Here is a 24,677-nt window from a genome sequence, read left to right as displayed (position 1 = left end):
GTTACTCAGCCAACAGGAACATGTTTCAGTTTTACTCATTTCTGCTGTGCATATTTGAGGTGAGTCAGAGCAGCGCACTGCCTCCAGCCTGTGAACATGATTGTTCTGTATTTCTGTAGTGCCATAGAGGTTCTTTTTTCCCCTTTTTTTGACAAATAACCTATGGGAGGTTTTTGTTTGTTCAGGTAATTTTCCATTAATTTTTGGCTACCTGGTAGTTGTAAGAGCCTTTCTTCACTGTAAAACTGCCAGGCTTCCAAGAACAAGCTTCTCATTCTCTGTCCTGAGCCCCAGGCCAGTGGGATCCTTGCTGTCCCCTGCATAGGGATGCCTGTAACCTGCATAGGGATGTGACAAAGATCACTTTGAGGCAGGAGTTTCTTAGGAACTGATTCAGTTAAATCTTTTCTGACGTTCATAATGCTTCCCTGGGGCTTCAGACACTGAGAACCCAAGAAGTCAAAAGAAAACCATCTTTTTTACTTTAAAAGGTCCATTCTTCGAAATAGCTTCATAAAGTCCCCTAAATATGTTATAACACGTGGTCCTGAAAAGTTAGCACAGGCCTGGGCAGAGTACAGTGATAGATGATGTATTTTAATTAAAAGGCCTTTGACGATCCCATTCAGTGTTTCATTAAAATCAAAGCGTGTGAATCATAAGCCATAAGCATTAATTAGTGTGTTGCAAAGCAAATCTAATTTGGCTGCACTTGATTAACACAGGCAGCGTTTGTAAACACTTTTTATTAACAGAGTTGCAATCATCAATCAATTTGAAATCCAGATTTTGAGAGGTACCTGCTGCTCTCACTGAGCACCCAGCAGTAAGGCACGTGAGAACAGGGAGTTAAACTTCCCTGGCAGCAGCTCTGCTAAGGCTCATACTTACATGGATCTGTGGTACACAATCATGGAATGGTTTGGGTTGAAGGGAGCTTAAAGCTCTTCCAGCTCCAACCCCTGCCACAGGCAGGGACCCCTTCCACTGGAGCAGCTTGCTCCAAGCCCCTGTGTCCAACCTGGCCTTGAGCACTGCCAGGGATGGGGCAGCCACAGCTTCTCTGGGCACCCTGTGCCAGCGCCTCAGCACCCTCACAGGGAAGAGCTTCTGCCTAAGAGCTCAGCTCAGTCTCCCCTCGGGCAGGTTCAAGCCATTCCCCTTGGCCTGTCCCTACATCCCTTGTCCCAAGCCCCTCTCCAGGTTTCCTGCAGCCCCTTTAGGCACTGGAGCTGCTCTAAGGTCTCCCCTTCAGGAGCCTTCTCTTCTCCAGGCTGCCCCAGCCCAGCTCTCTCAGCCTGGCTCCAGAGCAGAGCTGCTCCAGCCCTTTCACAAAGCTAAATAATTCCCGATGCCCATTCCATGTGGAGAGAGCTTGATTCTGAATCTCATTTTCCTGCAAGAATCAGTCCCTTGATGTTTTTGCTGCCTTGGCGTATGTGGTACATGTGAATGCTGCTCCTTGCTGGCTGCCTTGTGCCTCTGACGCTCTTGCATTTAGCCAGTTCATTTTCTTAGGGAAGCAGCTCAGCCCTTCTCAGAAGCAAGCTTTACCCAGACAAATGTTTCCCACTGCAGCAGGGATCAATCCCATGAGGTCACCTTAAGCCTCTTGCCCTCAAAACCATCCATTTGTTTCCTGTCTGACTGCCTTAATGCTAAGTAAGTCAGAGATCCCTGAAGGAGCAGAAGATGCCTTCAGGGTCAAGCAGTGGTTCTGCTGGGAGCCACGGCAGCATCTGGAGCTCATGCCCGGGCTGCCTTGGAGGAGTCTTTTGTCATTTCTCTTTGTCCACTCACTTAGACCATCAGCTTGTATTGCTGCAGTGATACCCTCAAGTCTGTGCATGCCACAACGTGTAATGGTGCATCTCATCCACTGGACTGGGAAAAGAGTGGGAAGGTCAAGTGATGTTGTGGCTTTCCAGCCTGCCCTCTTATTGCAGGAGCTGTCTTACCTGCTCCAGGAGAGTCAGAGGGAAAACGCAGAAGACTTTGACAGTTTGATGGCAAGAAAACAGCTGGTACAAATAAGGAATGAAATGAGGTTTTATCCTGCTTTGCTGAGCCAAAGTTGGCCTTGGGGGGTTAAGGAGCTTTCACAGAGCTTCAGAAGGGTTCCTGGGTGCAGTGTGGGCAATGTGGGAGAAGGCTGGCAAGAATTCAGGTGTTTATGTTACAGAATCATTGAATAGTTTGTGTTGAAGGGACCTTAAAGCTCCTCCAGCCCCTGCCATGGGCAGGGACACCTTCCACTAGAGCAGCTTGCTCCAAGCCCCTGTGTCCAACCTGGCGTTGAGCACTGCCAGGGATGGGGCAGCCACAGCTTCTCTGGGCACCCTGTGCCAGCACTTCACCACTTTCACAGTGTCACATTGTCATCCCGTAGCCTGTACCCTGGGGCCAGTGCCCCTCTGTGTCACACTGCATTGTCCCAGTGTCATTTCCCACCTCCATTGGGAGGCATGCAATGAGCAGGATGCTGCAATGGTGCTGGGAGCTCTGGGGGGAGGTTTCAGAACATTTCCCAAGCAACTGCTCCTGTGTCGTGCTCCTCCACAACACGGAGCTGTGCAGGAGGGAGGACCTGTCAGCTTGCTGTCAGCGGGGCGACGGGTGCGAACTGGGGGCTATGGCAGCTCCCATGAACAGGAAGGTTCAGGCAATTCACATCACTCCCCCACTTGCTGAGCGTTCTGGAGTCAGGGAAGGTCTCATGCTGGGTGGTTTAGACTTTATCTACAGGATTAAAACACTGCAGCAGCAATTCAGCCCAGCCCCCTGGCAGGAGCATCCTGCAGGTATTCGCAATCCCTCGGAGGAGCAGAGCTTGTATGGATCTCTTCTGCATGCTTGAGAGCCAGAGCCCTGCCTGTGCCATGGCAACGGGAGCTGTCTTCATGCCATGAAGAGGAGTGTTCACTTCATGCTGCTGTTCAGATCTCAGATGCGTTTCCATATGCTGTATGAAGCAACACTGACCCGTTGGTATGGCAGCGCCCAGTTCTTCATCCAAGAAAATGTCAAGTCCCGCTCTCCTTGGCTTGCAGTTGGCAGCAGTTTATCCCACAGCGTTGTATTTATATTGGGTAAAGTTCAGGGAGAAATGCTGCTGGAAATTGTGTCAATTTGGGTAAAGGGGAGGGGAGTGAGGTGGGGAAAATACGTGCTTTTTATAGGAGAACTGAGCTGGATTGACTTGGTTCCCCTTGGTATACCATGACCCGCTGAAACAGCAAAACGGCCTTCATCTCTGACTCACACGAGCTGGAATGGGGTTTGATAAGAAATAACCAGTGAAAAAGAAAGCTTGATGTCTCAGCTGAGGGATGTCAAACCCTCCCTGCTGCTCAGGAGATGTTTGCCAGCAAAGCCTACAGAGCTAGGTGTGAAAAAGTTTGCAGTTGGGTGTGAATAAACTCATTTTCCACAGCTTCTCTCAGTGCATTTGCAGTTGCTGTGGAGGGGAGATCTGCAATAAAATGATTAATAATGTTGTACAGAGCTCTGTAAGAATAAGCTGTCATCACTAAGTGGATGCTCAACAACAGAGAGTTCAAGTGAACTAATGCTTGTTCTTCCATAGTATCCCAGACTGGTTTGGGTTGGAAAGGACTTTAAAGCTCATCCAGCTCCAGCTGCTTGCCATGGGCAGGGACACCTTCCACTAGAGCAGGGTGCTCCAAGCACCTTCCAACCTGGCCTTGAACACTGCCAGGGATGGGGCAGCCACAGCTTCTCTTCTTCTTCCAGGTGCTTCTATTTCTCTGATGGACAAGGAGGGTTTGACAGCCCTCAGCTGGGCTTGTCTGAAGGGACATCTCTCCGTGGTGCGGTCTCTGGTGGAGAATGGAGCTGCCACTGACCATGCAGATAAGAACGGACGCACTCCCCTGGACCTGGCAGCGTTCTACGGCGATGCAGAGGTGGTAAGTAACGTGCAGAAGACAACAGGCAGTTGGTGTAGAAGCCCCAAAATGGTACGGTTCAGCTTGATATAGCAATAAGTGTATGGAGTCATGGCTCTCCATAGAATCATACAGTCACAGAATGGTTTGGGTTGGAAGGGACCTTAAAGCTCCTCCAGTTCCAACCCCTGCCACGGGCAGGGACCCCTTCCACTGGGCAGCTTGCTCCAAGCCCCTGTGTCCAACCTGGCCTTGAACGCTGGCAGGGATGGGGCAGCCACAGCTTCTCTGGGCACCCTGTGCCAGCGCCTCAGCACCCTCACAGGGAAGAACTTCTTCCCTGTATCCAACCTGAACTTTCCCTATTTAAGGTTGACCCCATCACCCCTTGTCCTATTGCTACAGTTCCTGATGAAGAGTCCCTCCCCACCATCCTTTCAGGCCCCCTTCAGACACTGGAAGCTGCTCTGAGGTCTCCACGCAGCTTCTCTTCTCCAGGATGAACAGCCCCAGTTTTCTCAGCCTGTCTTCACATGGGAGGTGCTCCAGCCCCTGAGCATCCTCATGATCTCCTCTGGACTTGCTCCAGCATTTCCATATCCTTCTTACATGCAGGCGCTTACATTCTTACATCCTTCCATACACACAGGCCCTTCCACAGAGGGCAACGCATGAGTCTGATATACCCCAGACCCTCCAGGGTTGGTTTCAGCCCAAGCAGTGAACTGACCATTGGGCCTCTTGTTGCAGGTTCAGTTTCTGGTGGACCATGGGGCCATGATTGAGCACGTTGACTACAGCGGGATGCGCCCCCTCGACAGGGCAGTGGGGTGCCGCAACACCTCGGTCGTCGTCACTCTCCTGAAGAAAGGAGCAAAGATAGGTAGGGACAAGGGGACAATCTGGTGGCTCCCAGCAGTGGGGCTGGCTTCCTAGAACATACAACACCAAGGCAGCTTCAGCCCAACTGCTGCTTTGGACTCGGAAAGCAGCCGGCAAGTGGTGGCTGCCTTGTTCTCTTGGTTAAAACGGGGGAGATATATATATATATGTTTTGCTGTCATATTACCTAGCAAAGTTAATCAATAAACCACTGTTTCTTTGGCAAGGTCCTTCCTCTGGTAATGCTTTTTCTATCTTTACTAGTCTGAGTCAGCAAACGTACTCTGTCCATGCATTGCTGTGAGCTGCTGCGGTCACTCGCTCTGTGTATGCTTCCAGATTCAGTGGTACCTGCACTGCGCCACACAGCCGCTCACGTTACGTTTTCCTGTGAAAGGGGATGTTGCTGGTGCATTGGCTTCTTTGCTGCCTGCCTCTCACAGCTGCTTTTTGTTTCCTTTCTTTTTCTTTTTTTTTCACCTTCATACATTTTTTTTCTCCCCTCTCTCCTACAACTTTTTGTTTTCTCCTTTCTTTGAAGGTTGTCAGACGTTACCGAGTCGCCCACGAGGTATATCTCATTGCTGTCAGCATCAGCTTCGATCTGATAGCTTTGTCAGCCTTGCTTTCTCCTGTTTGATTTAGCCTGCATGCATCCCCAACACCTCTAATCTTTTAATTTACTTCACCTTCAGATAATTTTTTTAATAACTGTTGCAGAGAATAACTTGAACTCAAAAACTAACTTCCTTCCCCCAAAACGTACTGAATCTACTTATAGAATATCATTGACTTATTCTTCACCCACACTAATGAGTTATCCTCAGATTTTTGTCACCCTTTCCCTCCCAGTATTAGTCCTTGAGATAACAACTGGCTCTGCACAGGCAGAGCCAGCGTGGCCCCAGCCCAAGCGACAGCTCCGGCACCGGCAGCACTTAGACATGACCTTCCCTTTGTCATATTTCCCACCTTAATGGGTTTTCTACTCTAGTATTTCCCATCTTGTGAAGCTGGAAATCACAGCCCACTTAAACACCTATCGCCAGCCCAGCTGCAGATTTCCCGCTGCACTTCCACGATTCTCGTTTAGAAACGTTTTGATGTAACCACTCTGATTTCTCCTTTTGAGTATGTTTTGTTTCCCCAACTCCGCCCCGGCTGGTTCCACAATCAGCACTGCCCTCTTGTGGACATGGCTCCCAGCATTCCCAGACCATTGTGGGAGTGGTGATTGGGATTAGCCTTAATGACTGCAAAGGAAAACCATTGTAATGTGGATGACGTTCATTTAAGTGCGAGAGGAATTGTCAGCTCAATCATTTGGAGCACTCAGCCCTTTGACCATGCCAAGTTGTTCTCTCCAGCAGAAATTCCCACCCCAGGATATTTTTTCCACCCAGCTTCCTACCACCCTTGCATTGTATGAGTTTTTTACCCATCATGCATCCTGTACACTACAGGTCCAGCAACATGGGCGATGGCAACCTCCAAACCAGACATCATGATCATCCTCTTGAGCAAGCTGATGGAAGAGGGAGACATGTTTTATAAGGTGAGGAGAGTGTTTTGGGAAAGAACTGAACAGATGCGGCCAGTGGGAGGTTTTGACTGAGCAGTGCTGCTGCCTTAACCCATGGCAAGTAAAAGCTACTGCTCACAGCATCCCTCCTGTTGCAAACTGGTTTTGGTTAGCAGGGTGGGGGGGGCGAGGGGGGGGGTTTGATTGCCCAAATCTGTAACAAAGCTGAAGCAAAGCCAAAGTCTTTCTGCATCCTGGACTTGAGCCAGTGCTTCATTTCCTCTTTGAAAGCACCAGAACCCAAGTGTTTGTTCAGTGTTGATGCCGTTGCATCGGGTCTGGCAGTGTTGTCATTACCTAGCAAGCTCACTGCTGTGGAACCACACACCACCACAGTGGATCCCAGAAGTCGGGGATCCACTTTTTGCCTTGCACACAGATTGTCAGGGTGCAGATGGCTTTGTTGTGTCCTTCAGCCCATGGGAGGTGTTCCACCAGTGCACTTGGAGTGGTGTCTTTTTTGCTGTTTATTTTAAGCTGATCTTTAAAACCTGGAGATTTGCACACACACACATAAAATGTGCAAGTACAACAATGAGTCACTGTTAGGCTCTAAGGGCGAAGCAGAAAATATGCAAAGCTGGCGTTGTAACTGGAGTTATCTGCCAGAGATATGCGATACAGCTGAGAAACCTGAGTCTACAGGGTTTTAAAGCTTACTGTTCGTAGCTGCACAATGTATGTCTGGGTCACCGTGAGCTGCACGTGCCCCAGATCCCATTTTGCCCTCTTCCCTTCACCCTGGCTGCCAAGGCTACCCCTCCCCAGGGCATCCCAAAAATAGGTGCCCAAAATAGCAAAGATGAGTCACCCTTTGAAGGTGACTGTCGTGGCCCAATAACTATAAAAGGAACCCCGCTGACAAGCTTAGGTGTAGACACCTGATTTTTAGACATCTAAAGGCCAAGGAGATGAATTTCAACCCATTTGTTCACTTTAGAGCCACATTGCTGCCATAACATTTTATCTTTGCTATTGCAGGGGCTTTGCTGAGCCCCAAGGAACAACACCCAGAGTCCCATATTCTTTACCCTCCCTGGTGCTTATTAAGCTTTGGGTGCAGGGTGTTCTCCAGGAATGGATTACTGATCCCACAGCTCAAAAGGCAATCCAAAAACCAGATGGGGTTGTATCAAGTTAACACAATGTCTGCTGTGTTTCCCACTGTAGCATGACCAAGTCTGTACCAACTGGGAGAACTCAATTTGCACAAGGCATCTGCATTTCCAGGTCAGATGTTCCCATGTTCTGGCTTTCCTTTCTAGAAAAGGGCTAAATAGTGAAGTCACATTAACTGTGACATTCATGGGCCTGGTGAGTGAGTTCTCTGCAGGGAATCAACTCAACCCAAGGATGTGTTTTGACATGTTCTCCTTCTATTAGAAAGGTAAAGTGAAAGAGGCTGCCCAGCGCTACCAGTATGCCCTGAAAAAATTCCCAAGGGAAGGGTTTGGAGAAGACCTGAAAACCTTCCGTGAGCTGAAGGTCTCGCTCCTGCTCAACCTGTCCCGATGTCGAAGGAAAATGAACGTAAGTCTTCTCCCTCTTTGTGGCCTCTTGTGCTTAATCCCAAGGTGCCAGGTTTCTTGGACAGGGGAGGTTCAGGTTGGATCTAAGGAAGAAGTTCTTTACTGTGAGGGTGCTAAGGCACTGGCACAGGGTGCCCAGAGAAGTGGGAACTGTTTCATCCCTGGCAGGCTGGGCAGAGCCTTGGGCAACCTGGTCTAGTGTGAGGTGTCCCTGCCCATGGCAGGGGGTTGGAACTGGATGATGTTAAGGTCCTTTCCAACCCAAACCATTCTATGACTCTGCCTGCACACAGAGACTTGACCATCCTGTAATCGCGCTTTGACCGCAGAGGTCTCCCCTCTGTGTTAACCTGCTTGTCCTCCACAGAGCACTGACATGTTCTCATTCAAGAGAAGCGATGGTTTAATACGTATTTCTGGTGATTAAAAATTCATTGCTGTGTTTATAGCTTTTTGAATTTTTTATTGCTCCCTTTTGATGATGATGTGCACTGGGGGGGGGAGGCATTTTCCAGCTTTTTAGGCCAGGAGGAGCTAGGAAATGTGCTCCTCTGAATGCTGATCTCAAATGAAGGAGCATATGCTTAGGGGGCTGGTGCTTCCCCAGGGCACTGACTCATCCAGAAGCACCCACACACACTCCTTCTGCTCCCAGAACTGCCACATCACTGTCACTCTCCCCATTCCCATCCAGCAGCATCTAGCGACCAGCTCCTGCAGCGTGGCTGTTCCTCCAGCAGACGGGTGCTACCTCCTCCTTGCTCTGCATGCAGGGGCTTTCACTTCTATAGAAGCTTGAAGTCTCCATAGACTCAAAAAGTGGTCTGCGAGCCAGCAGAGATTACACTGGAGGGGAAGGGGTTTGTGACACCTTCATTTCTTTAAGCTGTGAGGGAGAAAAGAGGAAAAGCAATGGATGTGAAATCTTAATGCTGGTGAACAAACAGCACAGTTTGTAGCACAAGTGTGAACCTTCTGTGTAAACAAGCCACCTATGCTGTGAGAACAGGATTTTTGGTTGGGAATCCCAGGTTTTGTGATGGAAAACTTCAGAAGGTTGTAATAGCTCCTGGAGTTTTTGCATCTATCGATGTGAACATAAAGGTACATACCTCTGACTGCATTACCAGTCTATTAGGCAGTACCTCTTCAGTAACTGCTGCTGAAGGTGCCAACAGAAGTATGAGCTTCCCCAGGCAGAGTCCAGGTAGCAAGAGTTTAGTTCCTGAGTTTCTGAACAGATCAGGAGTGTTCTTTGGTCCTTTCTCCCAGAACTGCTCAGGTCATAGCCCAGGTCAGCAATCCAAAGCAGTGGTTGTGGAATGCAAGCCCCTCCGCTGGGAAGAGGTCTCCTTCACAAGTGCTGTGCTTAGTGGTACCTGAAACATGTGGGGCAAGGCAAGGGGCACCCAGAGCTGTCTCCATCCATGCCATCACCCTCTGCCTTCCCGCTCCAAACTAGTCTCCAAAGTGGAGTGTAGGGGGGAGCTAAGGAACAGTGGAACGGGTGGCACTGGTACGAGACCTTTGCCAGGCAAATCGTGTTTGCAGCAAGTGAGATGCTGTAGTCCCGTCCTTCATGTGCAGTTTTATTCAGCCCCTTTGGAGTAGGTCAAGTGCGCTGTGGAGTGGGAAGCAGAGGGCGTGGGAAAGGTTTCCTATTGCTTTCAACTATGGAAAAAAGTCCTTCATGAGATTACATTCCAGCCTCTGCGAGACCAGATGTTTCCTCAAGACTGTAGGGTGTTGGAGAGGGATTGCATGCACTTGTTGAGGACACAATCAGTGAGAACAGAGCCAGTGGCACACTGGCCTCTGTGGGTGCTGACAGCATCCGGCATTACAAGAGGGCTTTGGACATGCCATTGTAGTTCTTTGGGTGGAAATGATGTGGGATCCATGTGAAAACTTCCAGTTTTCCATCAAGTCTTCCACGGTACATGCGAAAGAAAACCAAAACATGTCTGTATGAAGTTTGTTTTCTTCCCAAACTGTATATAGCTTTATTTCTGTATCTGTTCAATTACTTACCTGCACACCTATTGTAATGACAGGATTTTGGAATGGCGGAGGAATTTGCTACTAAAGCACTGGAGTTGAAACCGAAATCTTACGAAGCTTACTATGCAAGAGCAAGGGCCAAACGCAGCAGCAGGTGAGGAGAGAGACAAGTGCAAGGGGCTGATCTCATTTGGCAGTTCCTGGAGGCAGCTGAATGCAGATGTTTGGAGAGGGGTCTCTTAGCTGGACGCTGAACATCTCAATGCACTGGAAGCCTTTGTGCCAAAGTTGGATGTTAAAACTACACTTTAGTTCAAGCACAACTTGGACTCAAAGCAAAATGTGACTCATGGCAACCCTGCAACCTGTGTTATGTCATTGCAGTGATCTCTTCTGCCCTTAAAACCTGTGAATCTCTCTGTCCTACAGCACTTTCTGCAAGGCAGAAGTTGCTGCTCTGCTGTGGCTGCACCAGCGAGGGAGCTGTCAGCCACAGCAACCAGCTTCTAGAGAGCTGCAGCACTGGGATCTCTGTGTCTCAGATGGAACCCAGAAGATTCCCTCCCTGAAGGATAAAAGATGCGAGATTAGATTCATTTCAAACCCCATCAATGCCATTCCTTATGAGCATTGATTTAGGGTCTCGAGTTCTGGGGTCAAGGGCACTGTCATTGCACACATCTTGGGTTTAAGCCTTGCACACTGCCCTAATGCCTTTCCTTTCATGGGTTTCCTCTCCATTGTTTCCAAAACACTTGTAAGGAACCATGAAAATCAGGTTCCTTTCCAGATGATAGCAGCCTCCCCACATACAAGCATCGTTTTCTCCCCAGCTCCCTCCAGCAGAACTTGTCACCACTTTGGCTTTTCTTCTGCATTTCCCAGTGGAGGTCTGCACAATCCAGGGAGCAGGATGCTTTTCCTCCCTCCACCTGTATTTCAAGAGCCTGTGCAGAACCTTAGGCTGGTGTTGGGAGGCACTGGGGAGTTTTTGCATGGGGATTGTCCTCCCAGATGACAGTCCTGTTCAAAGGGAAGGTTTTGCTCAAAAGCCAACCGTGTCCCTGTAAATGACAACTCCCTTTCTTGAACCCCCACCTCCCTTTTACTCCTCAAAGGCTGGCCTTTCCCTTGCATACGCTTCCCTGGGCAATCACAGGCTCCCATTCCTTGACTCGGATGAAGTTAGCCAAATCCATTGCAGCATTGGAGAGCCAAGCCTTGCCTAAAGCACTGACCCTGAGAGCCCCTGAGCTCCAGAGCCAGCCCTGACTCTGTGTGGTCTTGGCATCAGGCAGAAGTTCCATTTTCACTGGTGTAAGCAGTTGCAGCTCCATCAAAGCTCTTTTTGTTGACAGGAGTGGTGAGCTTGGCTCTTGGTTCTCTCTGTGTTGGTTTCCCCTTTGCTGTAACGCAGGAGCAAAGCTCATGGTGGTGCTGTGAGAAGTAATGAGCCTGTAACACACACTTTAATGCAGAAGGAGGTTTTGCCAGTCTGGGTTGTGCTGTCTCAGGACTGTGTTCCCTTCCTCTTCTCCAGAGTGGCTGGCAGTGTTTTCCTTCAGTTTGGGTAAACTAAATCCAAGGGAGGCTCTTAAGGCAGAGTTAGAGACACGCAGCACGTGGTAGCAATCACAGACAGTACCAGGGGTGAGCCTCTTAACCCTCCGGAGCCTCTGAGAAGGGCTCCATTCAAATCCAGCATAATTCAGTTCTCCTTTCTGTCCCTTTGTCAAGCAGGCAGTTTTCAGCAGCCCTGGAGGACCTGAACGAGGCCATCAAGCTGTGTCCCAACAACCGGGAGATCCAGCGGCTGCTGATGCGGGTGGAGGAGGAGTGCAGGCAGGTCCAGCAGCAGCAGCAGCAGCCGCCGCCGCTCCCCGTGGAGCCTGAGCCTGAAGCCCAGCACGAAGAGCTCTATTCTGTGCAGGACATCTTTGAGGAGGAGTACCTGGAGCAGGATGTAGAAAACGTTTCCATTGGCTTGCAGACAGAGTCGAGACCAAACCAAGGGCTGCCCATCATCCAGAGCCCACCCCCATCCCCGGCTCACAGGGACTCAGCCTATATTTCTGGCTCACCCCTTGGCTCTCATCAGGTCTTTGATTTCAGGTCCAATAGCTCCGTGGGTTCACCAACCAGGCAAGGGTACCAGTCCACATCTCCTGCTCTGTCTCCCACGCACCAAAACTCGCATTACAGACCCAGTCCTCCACACACGTCCCCTGCTCACCAGGGCTCCTCTTACCGCTTCAGCCCTCCGCCTGTTGGAAGCCAAGGGAAGGAATATCAAAGCCCACCACCTTCTCCTCTTCGCAGAGGTCCTCAGTATCGTGCCAGCCCCCCAGCAGAGAGCATGAGCGTTTACAGGTCACAGTCTGGTTCCCCTGTTCGTTACCAGCAAGAGCCCAGCGGGGTCAACCAGCTCCCTGGTAGACCAAAGTCTCCGTTATCCAAGATGACGCAGAGGTCCTTCCAGATGCCCCAGCTCCCCGTGGCCGTGCCGCAGCAGGGGCTGAGGCTGCAGCCAGCCAAGGCACAGATTGTGAGGAGCAACCAGCCCAGCTCAGCCGTCCATTCCAGTACTGTAATCCCAACCGGTGCTTACAGCCAGGTTGCCCACTCGATGGCCAGCAAGTACCAGTCGTCGTCAGGGGAAATGGGGGTTAGCCAGAGCAGGTTGGTCTACCAGGGCTCCATCGGGGGCATCGTTGGTGACAGCAGACCAGTGCAGCACGTTCAGGCGAGCCTCAGCGCGGGAGCCATCTGCCAGCATGGAGGACTGGCCAAAGAAGACCTTCCACAGAGACCATCCTCAGCATACAGGGGGGGGATGAGATACAGCCAGACGCCCCAGATAGGGCGAAGCCAGTCCGCTTCCTACTATCCAGTATGTCACTCAAAGCTTGACCTGGAACGTTCTCCCCTCCCCACCAGCCAGCTGGGCTCTCCGGATGTGTCTCATCTCATAAGAAGACCCATCACCGTTAACCCCAGTGAAATCAAGCCTCACCCACCGACTCCAAGGCCCCTGCTCCACTCTCAGAGCGTTGGCCTCCGCTTCTCTCCCTCCAGCAATAGCATCTCCTCCACGTCCAACCTGACTCCCAACTTCCGCCCTTCCGCTTCGATCCAGCAAATGGAGATTCCTCTCAAGCCAGCTTACGACAGGTCTTGCGATGAACTCTCACCGGTCTCTCCCACTCAGGGGGGTTATCCCAGTGAGCCAGCCCGTTCCCGGACCACGCCGTTCATGGGAATCATAGATAAAACCGCTCGGACTCAGCAGTACCCCCATCTCCATCAGCAGAGCCGGACCTGGGCTGTGTCATCAGTGGACACTGTCATTAGTCCTACGTCTCCTGGCAATCTCCCCCAGCCAGAATCATTTAGCCCGCCTTCTTCAATCAGCAACATTGCCTTTTATAACAAAACCAACAATGCACAGAATGGCCATTTGCTAGAGGAAGACTATTACAGCCCCCATGGGATGCTGGCCAATGGGTCCCGGGGAGACCTCCTGGAGAGAGTCACCCAAGCCTCCTCGTATCCCGACGTCAAGGTGGCAAGGACGCTGCCTGTGGCGCAGGCCTACCAGGACAACCTGTACAGGCAGCTCTCCAGGGACTCCAGGCAAGGGCAGACATCCCCAATCAAACCAAAGAGACCATTTGTGGAGTCTAATGTGTGAAAGACGCTTGTTGGAGTAAGACCCTCATGTTTTCAGCACACACACTTCCAAGCTTGATTTCCATGCATATTATTATTATTATTATATAATTATTATGATTATGATTTCTCTTTGGTAGCTACATGACCAAGTTTCTCCGGTACTGTGTGTGGTGGTCAGACAGCCATGCACATGCTCCAGCCCTTTCGTTCCCCAGCTGACCGTGAAGCCAACAGCAGCCGAGCCAGTATTGTTTGCCCAATTCCAGCTAAGTTTCCAGCTGGGATACCTTAGTGCGTGGCGCGGGGTGGCCCCGACTCTCCCCTCCACAGCGGGAGGTAACCAAGAGACAATCGTGTTCAATTTAAGTTGGTTTCTTTTGTCTTGCTGAGCTCTAACTCAATTCTGATGGGCATTCCTAGCGGGAGCAGTGCAGGGATCACAGGAGCCTTTCCCAAGGCTGCATCCTTGGGATTGTCAGCCAGGTCATTTGACTCTTTGCCCCTCAAAGAGCAAATTACCCACAGCAAGCAAGGGCACGATGCATTTTAACACCGAGTAGCTATGCACAATCACCATCCTGCTTCATCTGGTGTAGAGCATTTCAATCCGAATTGGATTCAGTGGATTCCTGCACTCTTTAATCCAGCAGCAGCCAGAAGGGGTGGGATCACGCTGTGCTCTGCTGCTTTGCAGTCTGCCTGCTGGGTGCTTCCGCACTGATTTGCTCTGGGGCATTTTAAAGGCACTGGTTGATTAAAGTTAGCCCTTTGTAGGCCTTGTAATTAGCAAGGGACTTGGCCAGAAACCTCTTGCACGTGAGCTGGGATGGCAACACTTAACTCGGTGAGCAGACGACTGCACCTCACACACAGCACCATGTTTCCACTGGGACAGTTTGATGGTGGGGGTTTCATTTGATGGGTTTCGCAAGGAAAAACAAAAAAAAATCTCTCTTAGAAAATGGGATTTGAGCAGGAAAATTGCAAATTTTAATGCTTTATTATGTATTACTTTGATGATGAGGCTGCATGCCGTGGCACGATGGTTCCCAAGACAGGAAGGCTCCTGCAAACCCACCCAGGCAGCATCTCCTGAGAACCGGTGCCGTAGCGAGGGATGCACTCCAAGATCCATTCCCAAAACCTTGGAAAGCAGTTGCCATGTTCCATACCTGTACGTGGTAGAGACCACATTCTCCTTTTTAAGGAGCTGGAGTTAAAAGAGAGCTATTTATGATTTATTTATGTGATCTACTTGTTTCGGTTGGTTTTCCTATTTTTTTTGAGTCAAATGCAAATCCCATTGGACGGTGGGAAAAGGGGGAGCGGTTCCATAATCCGTTTTCATGGGATTTTCCATAATCTGTCAATTTTTCTCTGACTTTTTTTTGAGGGGGGGGAACTCTCTTTACAGACTCATTGACTGCTGGTGGGTTTGAAATCTGCCTTTTCAGTTGCAGAGAGGGAAGGGTGGGATGAAAGAGGGGGGAGAGCGATAACTGTAGCTTGTTTTAAAGCAAAATAGTGCCTGTTGCCTGATGCTGAACCTCCCTCATATCAGCTCTTGAGAGTGATGTCAGTGCTGAGCAGGAGTTGGGGTGTTTCCAAAGGGCTATGCGAATAGATTGCAAGAGTTCTCGAACCAAACCGTGGGGTCCAGCCTGGTGTAAATGAGCAGATCCCCAGCACCACATCCATGCAGCTCCATCCATTCACATCAGCTCAGGACTTGGTCTGAAACTCTTCAAGCTGGCTTCAGTGGGGCTATTTCGGTTTCTTTCTGTGTGTGGAGCAGCACATCTCACTGCTGTCCTGTGCCTGGGATGCGCACACCTTGGGGTGACAGAGCCTTGTGTCTCACAGACATGGGCAGGGGATGTTTCCTCTATAGGCTTTGGTGATTTTGGGGCTGTTTGGTATTTGTCCAGTGGATTTGGATTGAGGTCGCTGTTTTCTTTCTCGAGGTGCATCCCAATGCTGACCTTTGCTTCCTTGCAGGGCTCTGTAGAGCAGGGGGGTAAGACTGGAGACCCCTTGGTAGGGCAGGCTCCCCGTGGCTGTGGGGACAAGCAGCTCCTTGCACTGTTCCTCTCCTTGCAAAGGGGGTGTGATGGGCTTTTTTGTTCCCTTCCTCTCTGTTTTGAAGCAACATGTTCTGCTTTGTAAGGAATAACCCGTTTCTTCTCTGCACACAGTGCACCTATAGCTAGGATGTGCCTATCCGTGGGTCTGGAGTAGTCGCTTTGCTCAGTGCCTCCCATCCTCCAGCTTTCTGAGCCAGTGAGTAGCTTCCTCCCTTTAGTTGCTTCTTTGAAAGGAAAAGGTAACCAACTTCAGCCCCATCCCTGTTGTTCACATTGAGGTGAGGTTCTCTCCACTGGGATGCAAACAGGATGATGTGGGAGCAGTGATGGAGCCTATGCCTTGCTTTCCCTATTCACTGCCTCGTGCTCCCAGTACAGTCCTGGAGCATCCCCTCACAGCACTTCTGTGTGTAGCTTTTGGATTGATGAAGATGTTCTAAGGGAAAAAGACAACAGCTCACACTTGTAACACAACCACCAAGCTGCAGGAAGGCTTCAGTGCGCGGGTTTGTTCACTATAGCACGTGCTCACATTTCTCACAGGATTCTTGCACTAATGGTTTTCCATCTGTTCTCTCTGTAAATGGGTGCACTTTACTGTTTGTTACTATGAGGAATACTGGCTATTTAAGCGTGAGTAGTGTCTTCATTAGAGAAATAGCAAAGCAGCTCTTGTCTCTTCGTGTATTTTTCACAAAGGAGGAAAAAAAGCAAACGAAGCAATGAATCCGACCATTTATAGCACAAGAACTGACTCTTGTATATAAGCATCAACAGGTTGAGTAATTTTTACTACAAAATGATTTGCAGTGGCTTTAAAGCACTTCCCCAGCAATTCTCTTAGGGAGGGTTGAGGCAGGGTGGCTGCTGTGGTACCCAGGTGAATAAGGAGCACACCTCTCCCTGGAAAAGCCATTCCCTGTGTCCTCAAAGTCAGCCTTTGGATTTGGCAGGGAGGAAAAGCAGAGGTGGTGCTGTGCTGTGCTGTGCTGCTGTGCGTGGTCCTGTTGGGAAGCGCGCTGTTGTCCACGTGGCTCGGTGGAGCTCACTGATGTCCCTTCACCTTCTCATCTCAGCTGTTGGTCTGACAGGCAGGCTGTGTTGGGGAGCACGTGCAGGGTTTCAGACACGGTGCTGCCTTGTCCATCCTTGCTGTGTATTTAATTACTCTTGGAGTAATCCAGATGTGGGATGATGCTGCCAGCAGCACCTCTGTCCCCCCCTGGCTGCAGTGGCACTGCTGGCAAGCCCCTGTCTGAGATAGCAGAGGGTTCTTGGGTGAAACAAGGAAACCAGGTTCTTGATGACGTGGAAACCTCCAGGTTTGGTTCCTGGGGTGTGCTGGGTGGCAGTGCTGAAGCTGAGCTATGTATTTAGGTGCCCTTTCCACCGGTGCCCACGGCTGGAATCTTCTCTCCCAGCTTGGGGTGTCCATGTCTGCCGTGTCCCTCGGTGGGGATTCACCGGCTCTTGGTCTCCCAGGCTGGGAGGATGCTGGGAACAGCATTGGAGGGCTTTGGAAGTGGTTGTCAGGGCTTTGTAAAGGGAGGGTTTTACCAGGCCACATCCTTCAGGATCGGTCTTTGGAGGTGAAGGCACCGTGCAGCCTGAGCTGCCTGCTCTGCATCACTGCTGGGAAGGGCACAGGCTGCCAGACAAGGTGCTGTCTGTCCATCCATCCATCCCTCCATCCATCCCTCCATCCGTCCGCCTGGTGCCCGCAGGTGGGTCCATCCCAGCACCAGGCCTGTGGGGGTGTTTTCCTTTAACCTGCCTGTAAAGGAAAACCTCTTGGTGAGTGTGAGCACCGCGTGTGCTGGTGACGGGTGCCTCAGCCACGCTTGGGTTAGGTCTGGAGCCAGGCTGGCTGCAGAGACCCTGTCCCCTCCTGCAAAGGCCCAGAAGGGACCCAGAAGAAGCCGAGCTCAAACCCAAGTGCCAGCTCTGCCTTACCTAGAGAAACAAGCAAGCCAGTGTGCCTCCTCTTCCTCGCCAAGGGGGGTCCGCAGCGAGCCGAGGCAAGGTCTTTGCTGGTTGTACTCTGCTTTTAGCCTTGGGAATTCAGGAGAACTCCTCTATTACTGGTGTTTAACCAAGGGCTTAGGGGAAGAGCTGTGGTACCCACCGGGACCTCTGCGGATAAATGCCTTCACCCCGTGCTGGTTGCTCTGTGTGGGTGCACGTTGGACACAAAGCACAATGGTTGAGAGTGAATCTGTGATTTTATTTTTCAGATGTGTGTGAATAATTGCTGGGATTTTTCCTTTCTTTGCGTTCAATCAAACTCTTTTTTCTAATACAAACCACTAAGGGCTCAATTCTTTAGCAAGATGCATTCGTGTCCAACTCCTGACTGTGCAGCTGGATCCCACCTCAACTCTTACAGCCCGACCCGAGGGAAAACACAGCGTGACCGTCACCGGGAGAGCCAACAGACACCAAACCCACCCGCTGCATCCTTCCCTCCTGCTCATTTCCTGCCTGTCACCGTACTGGGGAGCCAGCAGCCAGGTCCCACCCGCCGGGATCGCATCCCATGGCTGCTGTGCCAAAAGACTTTGTCCCTTCTGGGTGATGCTGGGTGGGTTGGAAGCCCCATGCCCAGGGACTGGGTCGCTGCCTCGCTGTGCTCTAACAGACCCTGGGAGCAGCACCGTGTGCCACGTCAAGCCTGTTCTGTTGCCACTCTGATAACCCAGAGACTCCCGTGGACTCTGCCAGCCCTGTCCAAGCCTTTTCTTTCCCATAGTGTTGCATTCAGCGTCCTGTCTCCCTCCTGTCTTCACGCCCGCGAGGAGCTGAGTTTGGTACAGACACGTGCAGTACACACACCTTGTGCTTTGTACACCTCCCTGCTGCCATCCTCCGAGACACTTGCTGGGAAGATCTTTAAGACACTCCACCGTTTTCCTTTAGCTTTTCTATAACTCCGATGTAAAGGACTTCCTCTCTCTGTACAGTATATTATTCAATGCATGTTCTGTTCTCTCTACCGATATATTGAACACCACACAGTTGTGATGTTGTGCAGTGGGAAGAGCAGCCCCTGCCGACAGCGGAGGCTTTTGCCTCTCCTGTGTAAGGAAAGAAGATGACATATTTTTTCCTTTGCTGTATTTGCTTGAGCAGAGTTTTCTTGTCTGTACATGTGAGCTGTGAGATAGATGTGAAAAGTTCAACAGAATGCATTTCCCCCCCTCCCCGGCCCCCAATGTATACAGGTTGTAATCTGTACAATGAAACTGTATGTATGAACAAATGTACTTATTTATAAATGGTTAACACTTGGAGACAGCGTCTGGCCTGGGGTTCTTCCCATGCGTGCCATAGAACCTCTGGAGGGTTTGGGTTGGCACCCTCAGCTCCATCCAGCCCATCACCCCTTGGCCTATCCCTCTCCAGCATCCTTGTAGCTCCCTTCAGACACTGGAAGCTGCTCTGAGGTCTCCATGCAGCTTCTCTTCTCCAGGCTGAGCAGCCCCAGTGCTCTCAGCCTGGCTCCATCCCGGAGCTGCTCCAGCCCCTGAGCATCCTGGTGGCCTCCTCTGGGCTTGCTCCAACAGCTCCGTGTCCTTCTTATGGTGAGGAAAAGACCTCGGAACATCAGGGCAGCACCGGAGTCCAGTCTGGCTGTTGCTGTGAGGAGATGGAGGCAGCACTGTTTCTGCCCTTACCACAGGGGTGTTAATAAAACACAACAGGGAATGGTGTCATTGGGGCTGCTGAGCCAGGCTGGATGTACAGTGGGAGACTGGGGGACAATGGGATGTGGCTTGGACCAGGGGCTGTGTTTGCTTTGCGGCACTGGGATACAGGAGATGAGCCCAAACCTGTTGTCAGTGGGTCCCCTCCACTTCCATGGGTACATCCAAGACCCCGGAGATACCCAAGCCCCTGTGCTGTATCTCTGGACATCCCCTGGAGGTGTCCCTATGAACACCAAGCGCTGCAGTGCCCATTGCTCAGCACAGGACAATCCCACCCCAAACAGCCCCTGCCCTCCCCAGGCCCTCGGGCCATGAAAGGATGCGAGACAGGAGGAGGGCAGGGTTGGCTGCAGACATTTATTAGGCTGAGGGTGCCCACGGAGCAGACAACGCACGGCACGAGAGGGGAACGCTTCGCACACAAAGATGCTGAACCTGCACAGACCCCGGCGCCATTCCGAGCCCCCACGTGTGGCCAAACCCAAAGCTCCCACTCCCGGTCCCTTGGGAAGAGCCAGCCCCTGCCTGTGCCCTGTGGGGCTGGGGGCAGGCTCAAGGGCACCAGGGGCTGTGTAGGGCAGAGCTGAGGAAGATGAAGGCCAAGCAGGGCTGAATTCAGCGTTAACACCGACAAGCGCATCCTTCCCCAGGGGTCCTCGTGCCCTGAGCTGGGCAGAGCCCCAGGGCACCAGGGAGACGTCCCATAGGAGCCAGGGGCATCACTGGCTGCCACCACCGGGGCTCTCCCCCTCCGTCAGGGTCTTGAAGTCCATGGAGAGGGCCAATTCCTCGGCCAGGGGCGGGCGCTTCCACTCATCCCGTGTCAGGACATAGCCCACCACGAGCCCGAAGGCCACCAGCAGCACCCCCAGGGTGTTGGCCAGGACGCCCTCGGGCACAAAGTGGCTGTAGGAGTCCCTGTGGGGACACATTGGGATGCTCAAGCTGATGGGGATGGGGATGGATCTGGCCCTGCCCTGCCTGGGACCCCTCAGCATCCTCTGGGCGCGCACCATGGGGAAGGTCCCTTTCCCCCAGATCAGAGCAAGAGGGAGGTGCCCAGGTGCTGTTTGCTTCCGTGACAGCAGAGGAAGGTGGTGGCAATGTCCTGTGCCAGGGCTATAGGCAGCCCTGCCAGATGTGCTCCCCCAGGCAGAGGGAGGTGCCCCATAGCTGTGTCCCCATGGAGACCCCAGTGTGCATCTGGAGCTACCAGGGCAGAGGCCTCAGGGACAAGAGCAGCCTGAGGGGCTCTGGCACCACGTGGCTGCAGAGAGGCAGCAGCACATCCCAGTCCACAGATTACTGCAGGATCCAGCCCTTGTTAAACATCCTCCGGGCAGTGACTCAGCAGCAGCAGAATCAGAGGCCTTGGAGGGGGGAGATGCAACAGCCCCAAGCCTGGGCCAGGCTCTGCCCATTGGGCTGCAGGGGAGCCTGGGGTCTAGAACGCCCCCAGCCCTATCACCCACCTGATGTTGAAGAGGAGCATCTCGGTGATGCCCAGCAAGCAGGCGGCGATGGAGAGGGCAAAGAGGGCGATGCCGATGAAGATGTGCTGGGGCTTGTAGCGGCCCCGCAGCGAGAAGGAGGCACGGGGGAGCAGGAAGAAACCACAGCCCAGGAGCCACTGTGGGGCACGGGGATGTTACAGGGAGCTCTGTGGGGCTCCGGGAGGGTGCTCAGGGTGTCCCCAGCGCTCACCTGCAGGAGGTAGAGCACGAAGGCGGCCATCCCGCACCAGCTGTGCAGGCTGTACATGTTGGGGATGCCCTTGGCCCGGTGCGACTCGAACACAGCGATGATGCCTGCGGAGAGGAGCCCGTTACCACCAGGGCCGGATCCATCCCTACGGGAATCAACCCCCCGGACCACAGCACCCACCAACGAGGGCGATGAGCAGCGCCAGGCCATGGAGCAGCGCGTGCAGCGCCTTGGTGGATCGCTTGGGTTCGTTCCTGAACACGCGGTACACGAGGAGAGCTGCGGGAGAGAGCCCATGAGCACCCATGGGGGTCCCCCGGCTCCGCGGGGCGCTGCGCGCACGGAGGTGGGGGGGTCCAGGAGCATCTTCCCCGGTCTCTTTGTGACCGCTTTGTCCCCCGTTCCCCATCCCCCCCCCCCCGGGGGCCGCTCACCGTCACCCTGCAGGAACACCAAGCCCAGCACCATGCACAGCGGGTGCACGTTCAGCTGCAGCGCGCTCCGCCAGCCCACGCCGCCGCGGAACCGCCCGAGCCAGGCCCCCGTGGTGAGCAGCAGCGCCAGCCCCAGCGCCTGCGACACCGCCACGAAGGCGCCGAGCCCCGCGGGGCGGGCGGGAGCCGCGGCCCCGTCCATGCTGCGGGGCAGAGCGGGGCGAGCGCTGGCGGCCGCGGCTCCGCCCTCACCTGCCGGGGCCCGGCGCTTCCTGGGGCCGCCGGGGCCGCTGCGTCACCCGCGCCCGGAGGTGGCTCCGGGTTCCGGCCCCCGCTGCCTGCTCCTGCCCAGAGCCTGCACCAGCCCCAGAGCGCGAGTCCTGCCCTCCATCCCCATCCCTGTCCCTCCAGCACCATCCATTCATCCCTGTCCCTCTATCCCCACCCATTCATCCCCAGCTCCATCCCCTCCATCCCTCCAGCCCCATCCATCCATCCCTGTCCCTCTATCCCCACCCATTCATCCCCAGCTCCATCCCCTCCATCCCTCCAGCCCCATCCATTCATCCCTGACCCTCCATCCCCATCCCTCCATCCCTGTCCCTCCATCCCCACCCATTCATCCCTAGCTCCATCCCCTCCATCCCCATCCCTCCATCCCTGTCCCTCCAGCCCCATCCATTCATCCCCAGCTCCATCCCTCCATCCCCAGCCCTGTCCCCCCATCCCCACCCATTCATTCCCAGCTCCATCCCCTCCATCCCATCCCTGTCCCTCCATCCCCACCCATTCATTCCCAGCTCCATCCCCTCCATCCCATCCCTGTCCCTCCATCCCCATCCATTCATCCCCCTCCTCCATCCTTCTCCCTCCATCCCCATCCCTCCATCCCCAGCTCCATCCCTCCATCACCATCTCTGTACCTCAATCCTCATCCCTCCATCCCCATCCCTCCCACTCCAGGCCCATCCCATGACCCACCCTTGCCCATTCCCCAGCCCATCCATCCCCAGAGCCCCATAACAACCCCCCCAAACCCTGCTAGGGGAAGGCAGTGCAGGGATGAGCACCCTTGAGACCCCCCCTCTATGACCAGACCAGTGTCCCTTGGGGCTATGGGGCTGCACAAACCCTCATGGAACAGACACATGGTGGTACCCAGCCCCACAGAGCCTTGCCCCGTGGGCCCCACAACCCACCTGTACCCGCGTCCTGCTTCGTGCTGGGTTATCCCTGGGGATCAGCGCTGCCACTTCTGCTTCTGCTTCAACCAGGGCCAATGTCCCACCTCTGCCCCAGCCCCAGTGCGGCTGCCCCTGGGGAGGAGCACCCGGCAGCCAGACCCACGGTGCTGCCAGGACTGGGGGGAGCTGGGGAAGGGAGGGGGGATGCATTTAGACCACGCACACACTTTGTTCCCAGCCACCTTTATTGGATCAGCGGGGTAAGTGAGTTAAGGGAATTGGTTTATCCCATTAGGTTGCACTGCAAAGGCGGCCTCATCGCCTGGGGCCATGGCATGGACGCAGGGTCCAGGCCAGGGTGATGGGCGCAGAGAGAGGCTCCGTGTCCCTCCTGCACCACAACAGCCCCCAGGGATCCTCAGCACTGCCGTGAGGCTGCTGGCTCCGATGGGAATCCCACTGGGTCCCCATCCTGCCACATGCAAACATCTGGCCCTGAGCACGGGGGGGGGATATCCCACTCCCATGCTGGGGATGAGGGATTGGGACTAACCCCCCCCCCCCCCCCAGCCACATCAGCCGGCAGCAGGACATGGGGAGGTGCCTTTAGGAACCCCCTTATCCCTAAATCCACCCCCCCAAGCGCTGGGAGAGCTGGAGGCAGCTGGGCCCTTCGGAAAAGCCATCCCATGGTGGGTCCCTGCCTGTTCCCTCCCACCCCACATCTCTGCCCCCTCCATCCCCAGTCTCTGCTCTCTCTGCTCTCAATGGGGGCTCATGCAGGGGACGGGGCTCATCCAGCTCAGGGCTGGGGGGATCTGAGCAATGCATTGGAGGGGGATTTGAAGCAGCCCCCCCCCCCGAGCCCCGTTTCGTGCCCCCCGACCAACCTGTGGGAGCCGGGAGGTGCCGCCTGCGCCGGGCCCTGCGTGACAGTGTCTGAGGCAGGGATGCGGCCACCGCGTTGCCATGGCAACGGAGGATGGAGTAGGGGGGTAGCACCCCGGGCATGCTGCGGGGGGGGAGGGGAGGGGGTTAATTGGGCCACGTTAATCACCTGCACTCATCAACAGCGGGGGTGAGGGGGGGGACGACGGGGTTGTGCTGCAGGACCCTTGGCTGGTGGGTTGGGGATGGGTGACATGGCCCTGGGGACCCCCCACCTCCATTTGCACCCCCGAGAGCCCCTCCAGGAGCACCAAATGCATCCTGTGCCACTCCGCTATGGGATGTTCCTGAGGGGAAAAGGCTTGGAGATGGGAGATGGGGAGGAAGATGATGGGGAGATGATGGAAATGATGCGGGCAGATGAGGTGGATGACGGGGAAGATGATGGAGATGATGGGGAAGATGGATATGCTGATGGGGGAGATGCGGGGGTCCCCCTTTTGGCTCTGGCCCTCTCCGGAGGGTCCCCCCCTCTTCCCCTCCCCGTCCTGTCTCTGTCTCTGTCTGTCCCTCAGGCCGCCACTAGGTGTCAGCAGGAGCCCGCGGTGCCGCCAGGACCGGGCGCATCCTCGGCTCTGGGTCGTCCCCGGGATGCAGAGACCGGGCAGGGACCGGCTGGGGTCGGAAGCATCCCTGAGTCTGGATCCTCACAGGGACCCGAGGCAGAGCACCCACGGGAGCTGCAGCATCACCACCCTCACGGGGAAGAGATTTTGCTTTACCTCCGACCTGAACTTCCCCTGTTTCAGTTTGAACCCATCACCCCTTCTCCTGTCACTACAGTCCCTAATGAAGAGTCCCTCCCCAGCATCCTTGTAGCCCCCTTCAGACACTGGAAGCTGCTCTGAGGTCTCCACGCAGCTTCTCTTCTCCAGGCTCAACAGCCCCAATGCTCTCAGCCTGGCTCCATACGGGAGCTGCTCCAGTCCCAGGGTTGGAACTGGATGAGCCTTAAGGGCCCTTCAACCCAGCCCTTGGCTCCACGGGTCCACGGGTCCGTGCTGAGGACCTGTCGCACTAAGAGCGAAGTCCAGGCCCCGCT

The 24,677-nt window shown here is 53.7% G+C and overlaps 2 protein-coding genes across 6 annotated transcripts in view; one reads left to right on the top strand and one right to left on the bottom strand.

Annotated features, from left to right (window-relative positions):
* TANC2 (tetratricopeptide repeat, ankyrin repeat and coiled-coil containing 2) overlaps window positions 1-14,809 on the top strand; it is a 139,566-nt gene extending 124,757 nt beyond the window's left edge. For 3 of the 4 annotated variants that reach the window (XM_061367916.1, XM_061367918.1, XM_061367917.1), the window contains 7 exons: window positions 3,754-3,929; window positions 4,659-4,791; window positions 5,332-5,361; window positions 6,254-6,345; window positions 7,756-7,902; window positions 9,956-10,056; window positions 11,643-14,809. In XM_061367916.1, coding sequence (XP_061223900.1) covers window positions 3,754-3,929; window positions 4,659-4,791; window positions 5,332-5,361; window positions 6,254-6,345; window positions 7,756-7,902; window positions 9,956-10,056; window positions 11,643-13,593 — 2,630 coding nt within the window. In that variant the 3' untranslated portion in view covers window positions 13,594-14,809. The remainder of the gene's footprint in view (window positions 1-3,753; window positions 3,930-4,658; window positions 4,792-5,331; window positions 5,362-6,253; window positions 6,346-7,755; window positions 7,903-9,955; window positions 10,057-11,642) is intronic. The other variant, XM_061367914.1, reaches the window with a different exon arrangement.
* A 4,899-nt stretch (window positions 14,810-19,708) lies between these two features.
* Window positions 19,709-23,665, bottom strand: LOC133220062 (transmembrane ascorbate-dependent reductase CYB561). Of its 2 annotated transcripts, none has more exons than XM_061367839.1 (7): window positions 23,578-23,665; window positions 22,709-22,873; window positions 21,504-21,706; window positions 21,250-21,348; window positions 21,070-21,173; window positions 20,838-20,995; window positions 19,709-20,283 (listed from the first exon to the last, which is right to left on the bottom strand). In XM_061367839.1, exons 3-7 carry the CDS (start codon window positions 21,703-21,705, stop codon window positions 20,085-20,087), a joined length of 762 nt encoding a protein of 253 aa, XP_061223823.1. In that variant the 5' UTR covers window position 21,706; window positions 22,709-22,873; window positions 23,578-23,665; the 3' UTR covers window positions 19,709-20,084. The 2 variants fall into 2 exon arrangements, with proteins under 2 accessions (XP_061223823.1, XP_061223824.1); XM_061367840.1 differs by having other exon boundaries at window positions 22,709-22,863; window positions 23,578-23,613.
* Window positions 23,666-24,677: the final 1,012 nt, after the last annotated feature.

Source organism: Neopsephotus bourkii, unplaced genomic scaffold, assembly GCF_033783945.1.
Source record: "Neopsephotus bourkii isolate Nb327-2 ecotype Australia unplaced genomic scaffold, CSIRO-AGI_Nbou_v1 NB_1400, whole genome shotgun sequence".
Lineage (NCBI taxonomy): Eukaryota > Metazoa > Chordata > Aves > Psittaciformes > Psittacidae > Neopsephotus > Neopsephotus bourkii.
Note: the sequence above shows the minus strand (reverse complement) of the source record. Positions and strands in the feature narration are given on the sequence as shown.

Coding starts and splice junctions, on each gene's coding strand:
- LOC133220062 (XM_061367839.1), bottom strand. CDS start 21,705: ATGGACGGGGCCGCGGCTCCCGCCCGCCCCGCGGGGCTCGGCGCCTTC. Junction 21,349..21,503: donor GGTGTTCCTGCAGGGTGACG/GTGAGCGGCCCC, acceptor TCTCTCCCGCAG/CTCTCCTCGTGTACCGCGTG. Junction 20,284..20,837: donor ATGCTCCTCTTCAACATCAG/GTGGGTGATAGG, acceptor GTGTCCCCACAG/GGACTCCTACAGCCACTTTG.